Source organism: Puma concolor, chromosome E2 (genome assembly GCF_028749965.1).
Source record: "Puma concolor isolate L17-30 chromosome E2, mPumCon1.1.hap2, whole genome shotgun sequence".
Taxonomy (NCBI): domain Eukaryota; kingdom Metazoa; phylum Chordata; class Mammalia; order Carnivora; family Felidae; genus Puma; species Puma concolor.
This window is the reverse complement of record NC_141681.1, coordinates 47,848,753-47,865,927: the sequence shown is the minus strand read 5'-3', so window position 1 is coordinate 47,865,927 and position 17,175 is coordinate 47,848,753. Positions and strand designations below refer to the sequence as shown.

Below are 17,175 nucleotides of genomic sequence, written 5' to 3'. Positions count from 1 at the left end.
AGGGAAAGGTGATGGGAGGTAGGGGGTGGGATATGCCGTGTGGGTTTTTTTTTTTAAGTTTTTAATTTATTTACTTATTTTTGAGAGAGAGAGAGAGAGAGAGAGAGAGAACAAGCAGAAAAGGGGCGGAGAGAAGGAGAGACAACATCCCACGCAGGCTCCACACCGTCAGCGCTGGGCCGGATGCGGGGCTCGAACTCACAAACCGCGAGATCATGACCGGAGCCGAAGTGGGAGGCTCAACCGACTGAGCCACCCAGGAGCCCTGCTAGCTAATTAAATGCGGGACATGACAGAGGCGCCTGGGTGGCTCAGTCTGTTAAACATCTGACTCTTGGTCTCGGCTCAGGTCATGAGCTCACGGTTCGTGAGTTTGAGCCCCGCATCGGGATGGTGCAGAGCCTGCTTGAGACTCTCTCCTTCTCTCTGCCCTTCCCCTGCTTGTGCACTCTCTCTCTCTCTCTCTTGCTCTCACTTAAACAAAAAATGAAGGCCGTGAGAAAAAGAAGAGTCAAGGACAACACGACCCCAAGGCTTTCAGACTCATTTAATCCCAAGGCAACCCCATAATGTGTGATCCTCCTTTTGTGACAGATGATAAAACAGAGGTCCAGAGTGGGCTGGTGACCTCACACCCCACAGGAAGGGGCAGAGCTGAGATTCAAACCCAGTGCTGGGCCTTTGCTCTCTGAGGACCCCACCGCCCAGGCACGTTCACAGCCTCCCCCAGGCCTGGGATGGAACAGGCCAGGCCCACACGGGCACCAGCTCAGGGCAACGACTGCCCAGCGGGTGACTTCACGGGCTGGGTGCACCCCTCTGTGGCATTCCCTCATTGTTTGTCACCGGCGTTGGGTAACTGTGTTTCTCTGCTCACCCGTGAACTCCTACAGGGCCTGACGGGGGCGGATTCATTGCTGTCCCCGGCGTGTCCCTGGCATCGCCCTGCCGGAGCCTGACATATGGTGGCCATCAGTAAGACAATAAATATTTATTAAGCACCTACCTTGTGCTGGCCTATGCCGGGGAGAGCCCTGGGCACCGCCCTCCCGGGATGGACAGTCCAGTGGGGGAGACAGACCCACCCCCCCAGAAAGTGTCACCCCGGGGATGGGCTGGTTTTAGAAAGCTGAGCCCGTGCATCTCATAGAGCAATTAAGACGAGGTGAGCCTGCAGAGCTGGGGACCCACGGGCTACCTCAGGGAAGCCCTGAGCCCTGGGGCTGGAGCCCAGCTCGGCCTCGGATTCCTGGAGTCGGAGGTCTGTCACCAGCTCAGAGCCCTCCTGTGGCTCCACTGCACATAGGATAGAGGACAAAGTCCTCTGATCTTTCCCTGTCACCCCTCTCCGCCCCTCTCTCCCCCTCACTCACTCTGCCCCAGCTGCCCCGGCCTCCACTTCCACTTCGACACCCCGGCAGGGCCAGCCACATTTCTGTCTCAGGGCCTTTGCACTGGCCGTTCCTCTGCCCAGAACACTCTGGTCCTGTGGCTACTCCCTCTGACTCCTTCAGGTCAAATGTCACCCTCTCAGTGAGGTCTCCCTGATTGTCCTGGTGAAAATTGCAAGTGTTCCCCCTCATGGCCCTTCCCTGCTTTGGGGGTAGACGCCCAGTAAATAATGGTCGGGGGGGAAAGACAGAGGGGGCGGAGAAGAGGAAGGGGAAAGGGGAAAAAAACAGGCAGGTCCGTGTAAGCACCACTAGCTTGGAGGCTTACACGGACTAGGACTAACACTAGGAGTGTTAACACTTCTCCCCTCCAGGATAAACCAGTGCTGGGCTGGGAAACTGAGGCACAAAGCAACACCGGTTGGCACGCCTTGGGCCGGAAGGCCCGCCCAGGAGAGAGTCACCAGCGCCACCTGCCGGAGAGTGGTGTCATGACGGCCGTGCCCACCCTGCTGACTCCGGGCGGGTGATGCGCGGGAGGCAGAGGAGACGGGCCAGGGGGCACCCCCAGCGGAAGTGCAGAGTCGCAGCGATGAGCCTCTTTATTCCAGAGGCCCCGTGGGCGCCCCGCCCCGTCAGTGCTATGCAGGAGAGCAGGGCTGCCCAGCGCCCGCCTCACTCGGTTCCTGTACACCTGCCCTCTCCTTACAGCCAGAGGGCACCCCCACCTCTCCAGGAGGGGAGAGCGGCCCCAGCTCCCCGAGGGCTGTGTCCACCCCACATGGGGCCTCAGAAGGGCTGGGAGACAAGGCCCGCCCTGACTCTCCACCCGGGCCTGGGCAGCGTCCGGTCACACTAGCCAAGGCAGCAAGGCCCAGGGCTCCTGACCAGGGCTGCCCCTGGGCCTAGAGGTACATCATCCGGCCAAGCAGGGGTCTCACCACCCAGACGTCGTCCACAATCTTCCCGTCCTGCAAGGGACAAAAACAAAGGAGGTAATGACAGCTGGACGTTCAGACTCCAGGGCCAGGGACCTGGATTCAAATTCCAGCTCTACCTTTAATGGGCTGTGTGAGACCGGACAAATTGCTAGACCTCTCTGAAGCTCAGTTTTCCTCATCTGAAAAGCGGGGATGATAGTAATAGCATGTACATCATAGATCTTGTAAGAATGAAATGAGATTATTTGTAGAGGGCTTTTTAAATTTATGTTTTATTTATGTTTTATTTTTATTTTTATTTTTATTATTTTTTACTTACTTTTATTATTTTTTATTTTTATTTATTTCTTACTTATTTTTATTATTTATTATTTTTATTTATTTTTATTTACTTTTATTATTTTTTATTTTTATTTATTTTATTTTTACTTACTTTTATTTTTTATTTTTATTTATTTTACATTTTACTTATTTTTATCATTTATTTTTATTTATTTTTATTTTTTACTTTTATCATTTTTATTTTTATTTATTTTTTTGGCGCCAATTTTTATTTTTTATATTTTTAAAAGTTTATGTATTTTGAGGGAGAGTGCATGTGTGCACATGTAGGGGAGGGGCGGGGAGGGGGTAGAGAGAGAATCCTAAGCAGGATCCACTCTGCCCGTGCGGAGCTGGACCTGAGGCTCAGACCCATGAACTGCGAGATCATGACCCGAGCTGAAACCTAGAGGCCAATGCCCAACCGACTGAGCCGCCCAGGCACCCCGAAGGACGTTTCTGAAGGGGGTCCAGAGCATGGCAAGGATTGCATAAGTGTAGGATATTATTATAAGCACAAACCCCAGAGTCAGACAAACCTCACTTACATCCCAGTGCAACGGCTCTCTCTCCATGACCATAAGCACATTATCCAACTCTGAGCCTTAACTTCCATATTCTACACACTGGGAGAACCGAATGGGATAACACATAAGCCTACCCCCGGAGCGCGTGGGGCTCAATAAATGGAAGTTATTTATAATAAAAAGAACATAGTTGAGGGAGGGGGGAGGGGGAAAAGAAGAAGAAGAAGAAGAAGAAGAAGAAGAAGAAGAAGAAGAAGAAAAGAATATGGTCTTTAGGGTCATATCTCAGCTCTGTCACCCTCCAGCTGTGTGACCCTTGGAAAATTATTTCCTGTCTCTAAGCCTCAGTTATCTCATCTGTAAAATGGAAAGAAAACCCACCCCATGCGATGGCTCTCGTGATTCAAATACTACGAGATGGAAAGCATCTAGCACAGCATCGGATATACAACAGGTGCTCAATAAATCATCATAATTATTATTTTAAAATTACAGTGGCACAAGTAAATAATGGTGAACCGTGATTATTTGGGTGCATCTAACCTTAAGGCGTCTCAACCACCCACATGTCATATTGGTTTCCCACCTCTTTCAGTCCCTGCTTCATGTTGATAAACACCTATGGAATTTACCATGTTTGGGAAACTGTTCTCAGCACTTCTCTATCATAAGTCATTCAACTATTATCATCCCCTTTAACAGATGGGAAGATTGTGGCTCAAATAGTTGAAATAAGTTGCTCGAGGTCATCCAGCTGGTAAGTAGCAGAGGCAGGATTTGAACCCAGGATTTCCAGCTCTGGAGTCCGTGTGTTTTTGTGTTTTGTTTTGGTTTGGTTTTGGTTTTTTTAATTTTTTAATGTTCATTTTTTTTTTGAGAGAGAGAGAGAGAGAAACAGAGGGTGAGCAAGGCAGGAGCAGAGAGAGGGGAGACACAGAACTCGAAGCAGGCTCCAGGCTCTGAGCTGTCGGCACAGAGCCCGACGTGGGCTCGAACTCACAAAGCGGGAGATCATGACCTGAGAGTAAGTGGGCCGCTTAACCGACTGAGCCACCCAGGCGCCCCTGAAGTCCCTGTTTTTAACCACTCGACTCCAGAACACGCCAGGCCCGGTTACTCAGGGAGGTGATTGGACCGCTGCCCACTGACCTGGTCATCGGACACCTGCTGGATGCGGATGTGGCTTCCATTGAGGATGTGCAGCCGCGTGTACCCGTACTCTTTCACGCGCAAGGCGCTCCAGGGCCGCGGGAAGAGGGAGAAGGGGGTCAGCCGCTCCTCACAGCCCTGCCAGACAGAATCATTCAGACCCAGGGCTGGGGAGGGTGGAGGACCCGCAAGGAGCAGAAACAACCTCCCGGGCCAGGACCTTCCTGCCCCCCAAGGAGGGCAAAAATCCGTTCAGACTTGACCTCACTGATGCTCAGCATTGAGGGTTTTGACCCAGCCAGGCTTCCTGTGCCCTGGGTCTCTGACTTCTAGAAAAGCGCATGGCTGGAAAAGGCTGCCCACTGCAGCGTTTTCTGTAAAAGCCCTGAGCTGGAAGTCACCCAAATGCCCATCAGTGGGGGTCCGTTAAATAAATTATAGCATAGCCATCACAAAGCAGGGCTCTACAGAAAGGTGGCCAAGATGTATAGTAAAAGGGAAAACACAAAATAGATAAAAACCGGTGGGTCTCAACCCTGGCTGCACAACAGACTCCCCAAGAGAGCTTTTTAAATCACCAGTGCCTGGGGGAGAGGGTGTGCTCATCCTCTACAAGCAGCAGAACACCAGGCGACATGAGCAGAGACCATGAGGGACCGCCATCATTGTAATAACTAATGGAAGCAGCCATCACTATAATAACAAATGGAAGCAGCCATCACTATAATAACAAATGGAAGCAGCCATCGCTATAATAACGGATGGAAGCAGCCATCACTATAATAACTAATGGAAGCAACCATCACTATAATAACTAATGGAAGCAGCCATCACTATAATAACGGATGGAAGCTGCCATCACTATAATAACGGATGGAAGCAGCCATCACTATAATAACAAATGGAAGCAGCCATCACTATAATAACGGATGGAAGCAGCCATCACTATAATAACGGATGGAAGCAGCCATCACTATAATAACTAATGGAAGCAGCCATCACTATAATAACAAATGGAAGCAGCCATCACTGTAATAACAGATGGAAGCAAGAATCATCAGTAGATCGTGAAACTAATGGTGAAAGTTTGAGGAATAGCCAGATATTGGCAGAGTCCCAAATGATCTCTCCAGGAGTAATAATATATATTAGTAATAATTATATATAATAAGATAAAATTATAAAACATTAATAATAGAATAATAACTACAACAAATAAAATAACGTAGAGATTACAACAAAGGCAGCTAAATGTTCACACTTGGGAAATGTTGGTAAAGGGGATATGGAAAGTCTTTGTATTTTTGCAACTGTTCTGGAAGTCTGAAGGAATGTCAAAATTTAAAATCAAAGAAAAAAACCAATCTGTGCTGATTAAAGTTCAGAACAGCGATCACGTAGGAGGAGGAGTCTTCTGGTGCTGACCACAGTCTATTTCCTGCTCCAGGTGGTGGCCAACACTGGGCCAATGTCAGGGCCCCTTTCTCGAAGATTCTCGTGTTTGTTGTGGAGTGGGGCCCAGACATGGGAGTTTTAAAACTTCCCCATGGTATGCGTACCAAAGCTGAGAACCCCTAGGGTATGAAGCATGATCCAAGTTGTTTTTTAAGAGTGAGCAATACAGTAACACATCTCTATCAAGACAATGACTCCGTTGTACATGCAGAGAACATTCTAAAATGCCATCCAAGAGCCAGAACAACAGAGTAGGACTACGAAGGGGTGTGGAGGGCTGGTGTTCACCTCCTGCCCCCTGAACTGTTTGAATTTTTGTCACAAGTGGTTCTTACTTTGATCGTCCTGATTTGTAAGAACCGGCTTAAAAAACAAGCCCTCTTGCCTTGCAGAAATGAGTGATTGCAAGGCAGAGGGCGGGGGGCAGGAAAACACAAGATGATCCTGGAGCACCTTGGAGCGCCAAAAAATAAGGAAGTGCTCACCAAATGACAGGGGCACGTGGGAAAAAAACACAGCACCTGACCGGAAGCCTTCCCAGTGGCCCAAACAGGAGCAGTAAGGTAATAGCGGTCGTATAAGATTATCGCCCACAGGATAGAATCATTACCCGTGAGTCCAGACTGGTATAAATCAATAACTAACTACATAAATGGAACAGAAGGAACAACTTTTCCTCATGGGAGGCTTCTAATTAATAAATCTAGGAGGAACGCGGGAAATAGAAGCTCCCCATTAGAACACCACAGTACTAATTCTTGCTGGCAAGACCCGCCAAGGGATTCAACACTCAGTGGGTGAAAGCTTGAGGACAGACGGGATATTTGCATGGCGGCAAAGTATCCCCCTGAAGACACTTATTAATTAGAAAGGGAGCCATAATACATTCACGGTGGAGGAACCCGGCAGACACCTCCTTCACCAGGTGACGCAGGGAAACACCTCCAGGAATGAGACACGCAGACGGCACGTCACCCCCGGTCACACCATCACTTCTGGGTGACATCCAGGCACTGTCTTGCCCCGAATGCATAACCCGAGGCTCAGCGTCAGACATGCCCAGACCCAAGGGCCATTCTGCCAGACAACTGGCCGGGAGTCTTCCAAAATGTGAAGGATGAACGACAACGAAAGACGGAGGAACCGTCACCGATGGGACAAGACTCAGGAGACCCAAGATACTGGACACAGTGTGGGATCCCGGAACGGGGCGGTCGTTAGTGAGAAGTTCGGGGAAATGGGACTAGTCTGGAGTTCAGGTGCGATGAGGATAATAATAAGCCCGGTGCCTCTGGATCATCTGGTGACCGGGGCAACCCCTGCCACTTACTGAACCCACTACTGAACGAGCATCTGATTGCCTGTGCCTCTGTTTCCCCATCTGTACAATGGGCATGCTACTAGGGGCACCTACGCTCTCGGGTTGAGAGTTGGTGACGGTGACTATACAAAGCACATGGCACCGAGGCCAGTACAAGAGGCGATGAAAGTCAAGAGGCAAGAAGCCGAAGGTGCCCCCTTCCCGCCCTGCTCACAGCAGATCCAGTGATGATGTGGACGGGGCCTCGGGGGTTGGTATACGGCATCTCTCGGCTGCCATTAAACACCTGGAGGAGGGAGCGAGGAGGAGGGGCGTGTTACAACAGGCCACACCCCGGGGCGTCCAGGGGTCCACCGACACCAGCCACACGGGCCCTTGGCCCTCCCTGAGCCTCACCTGGTAGTCGTAAATGGGCCACAGCCGTTCGTACGAGTGCTCGTGAGCCCACAGCTGCAGGTCGACCCCTGAGACAGAAAAAGTGGGGGTCAAGCCCCTGGACCCTGGAGAGATCAGGGGGCGGGGAACTCCCCCGGGTCACTCACCATGTTTGTAGAAAAGGTCCTCCAACCCATACAACTTGCCAAGGAGGCCTTTGCGAACCTGGGCAGGGCGACAGAGGAGGTGAGTGGTGAATCGGATCGGCCCCCACGTGGCGCTCGGCACCCCGCCCCCGGGGAGGGGGTCCCCACCTTGCTTTCGTGCCATGTACAGTCGTCCAAGTCTGCATTGGAACAGTACATGGGCCGGTGGCCCATGGTGATGATCCACGGCCGGGCCGCCCGGTTCTTATTGGCTTTCTGGAGAGAAGAGCCCAGAGTGAGAGGCAGGGAGAGGGGAGGAGGAGGGCAGGCTGGTCAGGGGATGAGAGGGGACCTCCAGCCAGGTTACCTGGAGGTCGCTCTCCAGCCAATGGAACTGTCTCTCTACGAGGTGGCGGCCATAATTGAGGAAGAAATACACTTCGGTGGAGAAGGAGATGATGTGCGCGGGGCCCAGATCCCAGCTGGAGGGGTCAAAGGGCATGGGTCAAAGGTGGGGTCTCCTCTGCATCTCCCGCCCTTCGGGGGAGGGAAGCCAGTCCCCCAGGTCCCCCAGATTACCTGTACCACAGGCCTTGGTTGTTCCCCGGCATGCTGAAGCGAGCCTTGTAGTGAGAGAAGTTGCTGGATAAAAGGAAATAAAGGGGTGGGAAGAGACTCTGGGTTCTCCGGTCCCACCCCCACCTCCCCACTTCCAGGCTGGGTCTGGCTCCCAGCCTAGCCCTTATCTCCACTAATCAGCAGCTGCAGCACCGAGGGACTGAGGTGAGACACTAAGAAGGACACATCCGTTTTCACCGCTCAGGCCCCCGCCCACCCTGAAGCCCTCGGCCCTCACTAGCGCTCTTCATGATTCCCAGGGCAGGTCATGTAGGGCAGACTGGCGGCCACAGGTTCGATGAGCCGCATGAACTTGTCGCCGACGCGAGCGTTGTCCTGATCCATGTTGTAGGCAAAGTCTCCTGAGGGGCGGGCGGGGAGAGAGTGAGGACCCAGGCCCGGCTCTCCTTCTGCCAGGACTGAGACAGCTGCTCAGTTGGCTGTAACTCTGGCTCGGAGCCATCCTGGTTCTCCGATCCCTACCTCACACCCACCCACATGTGCCCTTAGGACTGTTTCCCGAACCTCTGGTCTGAGCCCCCGCCGCAGGACCGTGCTGGTCTCCTGTGCTCTGATTACACCGGCCCACATCTTTGCCCGCCCTCTTGTCCCCTCCCAGGACAACGATGTTAAGAGCGACACAGTCTGATACTGGTTTCGTACCAGGCACAGTTCCAAATGCTTCACATTCTTGATCACCTGAATCTTCAATACACCCTCTGAGGTGGATATTATTATGACCTCACTTCGAACGGGGAAACTGAGGCCCAGGGGGGCCGTGCAAGGTCACAAAGCTGTAAAGACCTTGTAAAGTAAAGACCCAGGAATCAAGCCCCGAGAGTCTGATTCCAGAGTCTGCGGCCTTGTACCTTATCAGCCCCAATCTCCATCTCCCATCTGTTTCCCTGTCCCTTGAAGCCACAGCAGTAATGATAATGACAATGAACATGTAGCACTTACAGCATGCTGGGCAATGTCAACTATTTAGTCATGACGACAGTCCCGTGAATTCTGACCCAGTCTCAGCTGTCACAGGGGAATAACGCAGAGGACAAAAGCAACGCTCTACGTGTTGGGAGCTGGGATTCTCACCCGGGCGTTCTGGTTAACCGTAGACACCATCGCCAAGGTCAGGCGCATCCCCGGTCCCTTCAGAACCCCTTGGCCCCGGCCAGGTCCCTTCAACAGTCCTCCCACCCACGCCCCACCCCACACCTCTGGGCGCACCCTTGCCGATGCCTCACCCACATGGAGAACAGCATCGTACATGCCCTGCTGGGTGTCCCTGCGCAGCCGGGGTAAGGCCTTCGGGTTGTCAGCCCCCAGGTCCCCAAACACAGCCAGGCGGGGACTCCAGTGGGGACCGTTCTTCAGGGCCCTGAAGCGGAACCGACGGCTCCAGCCCCGAGAACTGCCGCAGCGGTAAACTGAGGGAAAGGGAAAGGTCGTGGTCAGCGAGGGGCACCCCCGGCCGTCTCCTCCACCGCCATCCACCTTCAGCTGGTGGGGGGAGGCGGTGGGGGATCGAAGGGTTCTGACCTGTGCCCTCTGGTCCACCCGGCCCCGGACCCCAGCGCCTTCCATTTTCATCTTCAAAGTCTCCTACAATGGGGTCCGGGTAAACAGAGCAGTTGTCAGCCCAGCCCGAGCCCCCTGCTGGTGGTAGTAGCTTCTAGTCTACACCGCACTCCTCTTCCTGCTCCCCTCAACACTTGGGTCCGGGGCCCCTCTCACCGTACTGGACCCCTGGCAGCAGCCCCCGCAGCGTGACTCGGTGTATATAGAACTTCCGCCGGAGCACGCCCCCATCCACGAAGGGGCTGAAGGTGCCCTGGGCCCGGAGGGGCAGGGGCCCCGTCAACTGTAGGCCGAACTGCACTTCAGAGTGGGTGGGGACCCATGTGGTCCAGGTTACCGTCATGGAGCCTGGCTCACCTGGGGAGAAAGGAACAGAGTGGGGCTGGGCGGTGAGGCCTGGGGGGGTGGGGGGGCGCTGAGGGGGGGAAGGGAAGGATGCACAGAGAGCGAGGGCCAATAACTAAGAGCTCCTGAACACCGAGGAGTCAAGGGACACAGTTCCGGAGCTCCCCAAATTCAATCCCGGCTCTGGCGTTTCTAAGCTGTGCTTCCCTGAGCAAGTCGCTTCACCTCTCTGAGCCCCAGTTTCCTCATCTGTAAGGTAGAATGACAATAATATCTACTCTACAGGGTTTTGATGAGGCTTAGGTGAGTAAATACGAGTAAAGCGCCTGCAACAGTGCAGCTGGGATTACATTATTAATATCATTATTCACTCTGTGCAGACCTTGTGCCACTTTACATGCATGATTTAAAAAAAATTTTTTTTTTTAATTTATTTGAGAGAGTGAGAGAGCGCGAGCTGGGGAGGGGCAGAGAGAGAGAGAGAATCCCAAGTAGGCTCCCCAATGTCACCAGGCACCCCCATACCTGATATTATTTGGGGGCTATAAATTTAGATGTCTAGAAGCCTGCTGGGTAATATAAACGGAGACAAGGGCCAGCTGGAAGGAATAAGGCAGCAAGGAGTTATGGTGTGTGTGGCCAACTGTAGCCCCTGCCCTGTCTCAAAGGGGCGGCCATCGCTGGCTCTGGTGACAGCCACCATGTGGGCCCAGTGCCACGAAATCTGTCAGCTTCTAGACTAAGTCTCTATGTGGTGGTTTTCCATGTTTTAGCGCGGAGCGGGATGCGGGGCTCAATCCCACGAACCGTGAGATCACGGCCTGCGCCGAAATCAAGAGCTGGCCCCTTAACGGGCTGAACCACCCAGGCACCCCAGAGATCCAAACTTTTAAGGGACAGTTCAAAATTCTTCAATGTCGGGGCACCTGGGTGGCTCAGTTAAGCGTCCGCCTTCGGCTCAGGTCATGATCTCGCGGTTGGTGAGTTCAAGCCCCGCGCCCAGTTCTGTGCTGACAGCTCGGAGCCTGGAGCCTGCTTGGGATTCTGTGTCTCCCTCTCTCTCTCTGCCCCTCCCTTATTTGTGCCTATAGTCAGCTACTCTTCATGTAAGAGGATAAACACAAGTTATCTACTCCTTTCTACCAAAGAAATACAGGAAGGATACAGCAGAAAGGAAATAGATGGGTTACTTACATGGGGTGGATGGGGTAGAAAAGGCGGGGACAGGAACACAGCAGGAAAGACCAGGAGAGAAAACACTACCTTTTTTGTGTAATTCTGACTCTTAGAATTATAGTCCCGCTTCAAATTTCCTTCACGCACTCCCCAAATAAACTAACAGTTAAAGCCACCCAGGATGTGGGGAGAAGCCAGCATGGAATATAACTACTGACCAATGGAGGTAACTATATTTAAAAAGTGGACAGGGGTGGTGGGGCGCCTGGGTGGCTCAGTCGGTTAAGTGCCTGACTCTTGATTTCAGTTCAGGTCATGATCTCCCGGTTTGTGGGTTCGGGCGCCCCGTTGGGCTCTGTGCTGACAGCTCAGAGCCTGGAACTGCTTCAGATTCTGGGTCTCCCTCTCTCTCTCTGCCCCTCCCCCACTCACGCTCTGTCTCTCAAAAATAAATAAACATTAAAAAAAATTTTTTTAAGTGAATAAAGTAGCCACACCGAAGGGGTGGGTAACCACGGGAACTAGGTCTCGACTGGACACTGAGAGACTATAGAGAAAAGGTACAAACCTCCAGTTATGAAATAAATAAGTCACCGAGATGAAAACAGTACAGCACAGGGAATATAGTCAATTATATCATAATAACATTGTATGGTGACAGATTTCGACTACACTTACCGTGGTGAACACTGAGTAGTGTATAGAATTGTCCAATCACTATGCTTTACACTTGCAACTAATATAACATTGGATGTCAACTTATACTTCAGTAATAAAAAAATGTTTTTAAAAAGACGACAGAGGGGCGCCTGGATGGCTTAGTCGGTCACGCGTCCGACTCTTGGTTTCGGCTCAGGCCATGATCTCGGGGTTTCATGGGTTCCAGCCCCAAAGCGGGCTCCGTGCCCACAGCGCAGAGCCTGCTTGGGATTCTCCATCTCCCTCTCTCTCTGCCCCTCTCTGACCCACGTTGTCTCTGTCTCTCTCAAAATAAAATAAACCTTAAAAAAAAAAACCCAAAACCTCTCTCCTTTCAGAAAAATAAAAAATAAAAGGACTACAGAGGAAAAGGACCACACACACGTTGTTACCTACTAAATGTTCTCCGGAACCGCTTTATGCCCATACTCGCGTTGAGCAAATAAGTAAGCATGTTGTAGAAGTGGAAGGTAGGTTTCTCAATGCTGGCGAGAGAAATTACAAACAAGGAAAGAAAATGGCCAAAATAAATCCTTGATTTAGAATCAGAGGTATCAGGGGCTCCTGGGTGGCTCAGACGGTTAAGCGGCCGACTTCGGCTCAGGTCATGATCTCGCGGTTCGCGAGTTTGAGCCCCGCATCGGGCTCTGTGCTGACAGCTCAGAGCCTGGAGCCTGTTTCAGATTCTGTGTCTCCCTCTCTCTGACCCTCCCCAGTTCATGCTCTGTCTCTCTCTGTCTCAAAAATAAATAAATGTTAAAAAAAAAAAAATAGAATCAGAGGTATCAGCATGATCTCATGGTATGTAGTGTATACACACAGATAGACGCGAAAATAGAGATGTGTGCATGCGCGTGTAACACACACACATGCTGCCTAGCTCTGTGAAAGGGCCTGGAAGCAATGATACCTCGGTAGCCGCGAGCACACCGAGTGCTCAGATCTTAGTTTCTAAATACCCATTCTCCAGTGAAAGAAACTGGGGCTCCTTGGATAAGCGGTTGATTCCAAAGATGGGGCAGGAAATATACAAGATAAGCCTGGAATAACCTATGATCCCAGAAAAAGTGGAAGTGCTCCAAGAATGATGGGGGTTTGTTGAAAGAACACAGAAGCCAATCTGAAAGAAATCCAGAAGACCAAATCCGGGACAGTTTGAGCCACAAAGTAAATAACAATAGTACTGTATATTTAACCGATGGAACAGTGGGTATCTGTAAGTCTATACTGACATAAAAGAATGAATGGATGGATGTATGGATGGATGGATGGACGGACGAAGGGGAGAAGGAACAGCTCTCCCTACAGAAAAGTTTCGTTAGATGGACACAGGGAATTAGAAAGTTACAAAGTCACAATTAGGCAAACGCCACCTAATAATTGTTGCAGGCAAGATCCACTGACAGCTGCCAAAGTTGGCTGGAGGAAGTTTCCAGAGAAACATTCATTTGCATGGTCTCAAGGAATCTCCCCCAAGATACTCATTAACCACAAAGGGAAGAATAAAAATCCTGCCCTGGAGAAACCCAGCACGCACCCCTGTAACCAGGCGGTGAAGGATAACAGCCTCAGTAACAGCCATAAACTGTGTCAGCATCATGAACTCTCTGATAACAGGCACCGGGAAAGACACAACATCGCAGCGGTGATAGTCTTGCCAGAAAAACACATAACTTCACCCTAATCTTGAGAAAATACCTGACCAGCCCCAAATGAGGGCTACCCTACAAAATAACTGCTCAGTGCTAAATAATGTCGAGAGCACGAAAGACAAGGAAAGACTTTGCAACTGGCAGGTTGGAGATGACTAAGGAGAACAACTAAATGCTGAATGACAAAATAACTGAGTGGAAAAAGTGCTGACATACGAACAGGGTCTCTAGTTCAGTTAATAGTATTGTACCGATGTTAACCTCCACGAGCCTCAGTTTATGCTCCTGTAAAATGGGAGTACCAATAGTACCTACAGCATAAGATCCAATTTGAGGTGAAGTGAGTTATCTATCTGAGGGACTTAGTAAGAGTGTATTTGCTCTTGTTACTGTGCAAGCCAAACAAGGGACAGCTGTCATCCCACTGGATTTCCACAGCAGCACCATGAGATGGGTTTTATCATTGTTCCATTTTACAGAGGCTTCCAGGCAAAGTGCCTTGTCCTGGGTCAGTTGGTCAACAAACGCCAAAGCAGTGTGTTTGTGAGTTTCAGGTTCTACATTGCAACTAACCTTTAGGCCACGCTCTTCCTCAAGTGTCAAGGACATTAAAAAAACAAACAGGGGCGCCTGGGTGGCTCAGTCGGTTAAGCGTCCGACTTCAGCTGAGGTCACAATCTCACGGTCCGTGAGTTCGAGCCCCGCGTCGGGCTCTGGGCTGATGGCTCAGAGCCTGGAGCCTGTTTCCGATTCTGTGTCTCCCTCTCTCTCTGCCCCTCCCCCGTTCATGCTCTGTCTCTCTCTGTCTCAAAAATAAATAAACGTTAAAAAAATTTTTTTTTAAAAACAAACAAACAAACAAACAAACAAAAAACCAACAAGGAAAGACTCAGGAGCTGTTACAGAGAGGAGGAGATTAGAGACATAGAGTCAGAAGCAGTGTGGAGTCGTGGGTTGGATCCTGGATTAGAAGGAAGACATTAGTGGAAAGATGGGTGAAGTCCATAGTTCAGTTAGTGATATGATGCCAATGTTAATTTCTTAGCCTTGACAACGGTACCATGGGTACATAAGACATTGACATTTGGGGAAGCTGGGTGAAGGGGGTACACAGGAACTCTGCACTCTCTCTGCAACTCTTCCATAAGTCTAAAATTATTTCAAAATAAAAAGCTAAAATTATTTGAAAGACAGGGCTGTGTGCTGAAATTTGGTGCAGTATCGAAAAGCTATAGGCACAATAATTTGAAACTCCTTTTAAAAGCCTGCTCCCCGGGGGCGCCTGGGTGGCTCAGTCAGTTGGGGGTCTGACTTCTGCATCGGTCATGATCTCACCTCTCGTGAGTTCAAGCCCCACAGAGGGCTCTGTGCTGCCAGCTCAGAGCCTGGAGCCTGCTTCAGATTCTGTGTCCCCTATTCTCTCTGCCCCTCCCCTGCTCATGCTCTGTCTCTCTCTTTCTCTCCCTCTCTCTCTCTCTCTCTCTCTCTCTCTCAAAAATAAAATAAAACATTAAAAAAATAATAATGAAAAAAGCCTCCTCCCTGTTTCAACCCAGTGCCCGTGAGAAACCAAATTTTCTTCCTGTGTATCATCCAAAGCAACCTATTGCAACAGCAGCAGAAGCAGATGTGGGGAGAATCTGGCTGTCTCCTATGAAGCCAGACATTAAAGAGGCTTAGAAAGATGTAAACCAGTGCTGCTCTTCTCATGAAATTTCTTTTCTTTTGCATAGTAATATCTCATGAAAAATGCCATTTACCTAATGCAGAGCGGATTTATTAGTGTTCACGTTAAATGACTTAGAATTTGTAAATGCCTCAGTTTTAGTTTCTAAGATGCAAATATTTGGCTATAACTCACATAAACCAAAGGTCTTTGAGGTTCTCAATAATTTTTAGCTGTGCCAAGGGGCCCTGAGACAAAAACGTGGGAGAAGCATGGATGCACGCAGGGCAAGCTCCGCTTTGCCCCTTCACAGGTAATATCTCATTTACTCCTTGCCATGAGGTCACACTAACATTTTCCCGTTGTCCAGATGAGGACGCTGAGACCAGAGAGGTTAAGTCACTGGCCCATGGTCACACAGCAGGTAAGTACGATTAAACTACTTAAACTGGGATTAAAACCCAGGATGTTTGGGTACAGAGGCTCCAGGGTCCAAGGCCTTACTGCCACAGGGCACCACGGCCTCTGGATCAAGGATCAGGAGGCAGCTTTGTGGGGACACAATGGGCAGGGACAACAGCAGCCCCCTTTGGGGAATGCTTACCACCGGGTGGACACGGTAATCATTTCCCACACAGCCAGAGGAAACACTGCTTGGAACCCCCATTTAACGTTTATTTATTTTTGGGACAGAGAGAGACAGAGCATGAACGGGGGAGGGGCAGAGAGAGAGAGGGAGACACAGAATCGGAAACAGGCTCCAGGCTCTGGGCCATCATCAGCCCAGAGCCCGACGCGGGGCTCGAACTCACGGACCGCGAGACCGTGACCTGGCTGAAGTCGGACGATTAACCGACTGCGCCACCCAGGCGCCCCTGGAACCCCCATTTAACAGAGGCAGACAACCGAGGCTCAGGAAGGGCAAGCCCAAGGTCCCACAACAATTGGCATGGGATTCGGGAGCCCCCAACCCACTGGGCCTCCGGGGGAAATGCCCAGGAAGTGCTCACGGAAACTTACCCGGGTAGGACAGGTGGACTTGCTCAGGGGGGGCCCTGGGGGCCTCTGGGGCCCCTCGCACTCCGAGGGAGAAAAACAGGAGCACACAGCAGCAGGACCAGGACGAGCAGAGACAAAGGAGGCGCATCGTAAGGGGACGGTGAGGGACAGATGGGGGAGGGGAGGGGTCCACGGTCGCTCAGATTCCGGAACGGCGCGAAGATCAGGAACACGCGAAGAGCCTGGGAGGCAGAGTGGAGGGAGCGTAGGCAATGCTGGGGGGAGGGAGGCAGGACGGTTATCCGGATGCCGCAGGGAAAACAAGCTTATTGATCATTACCAAGCGCCCGATGTCCCGAGACTCGCTGTGTGCTAAGCACTTTGCATACGTTAAGTCACGGGCGCCTCACAACATTCCTATGTGTGGTGGCTACTGTGATGATCCCCGTGTCACCGGGTGTCCCCTGTGTCACCCAGGAGGGAAATGAGCAACAGTGATTCAGTGCACAGCTGGGGATGTGATGGAGCCGGGACTGGAACCCAGGGGTCCCGGCCCCAGAGCTCCTGCCGTTAAGCGCAGCTCACTCTCGGTGACAGGCTTGGGAGTGGGGTGGGGGCTCGGGGTAGCAAGTTGCCCTTGGCAACCCCGTAACCAGCACTCCGCCTGCTCTCAGCAACCGCAGCTTTTTCACCTTTTTACCTCCACCCCTAGCACTGCACTCGGCTCTCAGACCTCGTCGCTCTCTATTTGGTCCTCCACCCTTCCGTTTTGGAGTTAGTGACCCCAACCCCCCACTCCAACCCCAGATCCCCCCG

The 17,175-nt window shown here is 51.3% G+C and overlaps 1 protein-coding gene across 1 annotated transcript; it reads right to left on the bottom strand.

Annotated features, from left to right (window-relative positions):
* Positions 1–530: 530 nt before the first annotated feature.
* ACP7 (acid phosphatase 7, tartrate resistant (putative)) lies at positions 531–16,823 on the bottom strand. The gene is made up of 12 exons (XM_086689718.1): positions 16,381–16,823; positions 9,979–10,179; positions 9,489–9,671; positions 8,483–8,606; positions 8,206–8,268; positions 7,994–8,108; positions 7,795–7,902; positions 7,648–7,705; positions 7,502–7,569; positions 7,320–7,391; positions 4,330–4,467; positions 531–2,362 (listed from the first exon to the last, which is right to left on the bottom strand). The coding sequence occupies exons 1-12, from the start codon at positions 16,505–16,507 to the stop codon at positions 2,297–2,299; spliced, it is 1,323 nt and encodes a 440-aa protein (XP_086545844.1). The 5' UTR covers positions 16,508–16,823; the 3' UTR covers positions 531–2,296.
* Positions 16,824–17,175: the final 352 nt, after the last annotated feature.

Excerpts from the sequence above, each read along its gene's own strand:
- ACP7 (XM_086689718.1), bottom strand. The coding sequence starts at position 16,507 with ATGCGCCTCCTTTGTCTCTGCTCGTCCTGGTCCTGCTGCTGTGTGCTC. Across the intron at positions 8,269-8,482 it reads GGGAATCATGAAGAGCGCTA|CAACTTCTCTCACTACAAGG; the intron begins GTGAGGGCCGAG and ends CCTTTTATCCAG. Across the intron at positions 7,392-7,501 it reads GGCCCATTTACGACTACCAG|GTGTTTAATGGCAGCCGAGA; the intron begins GTGAGGCTCAGG and ends TCCCTCCTCCAG.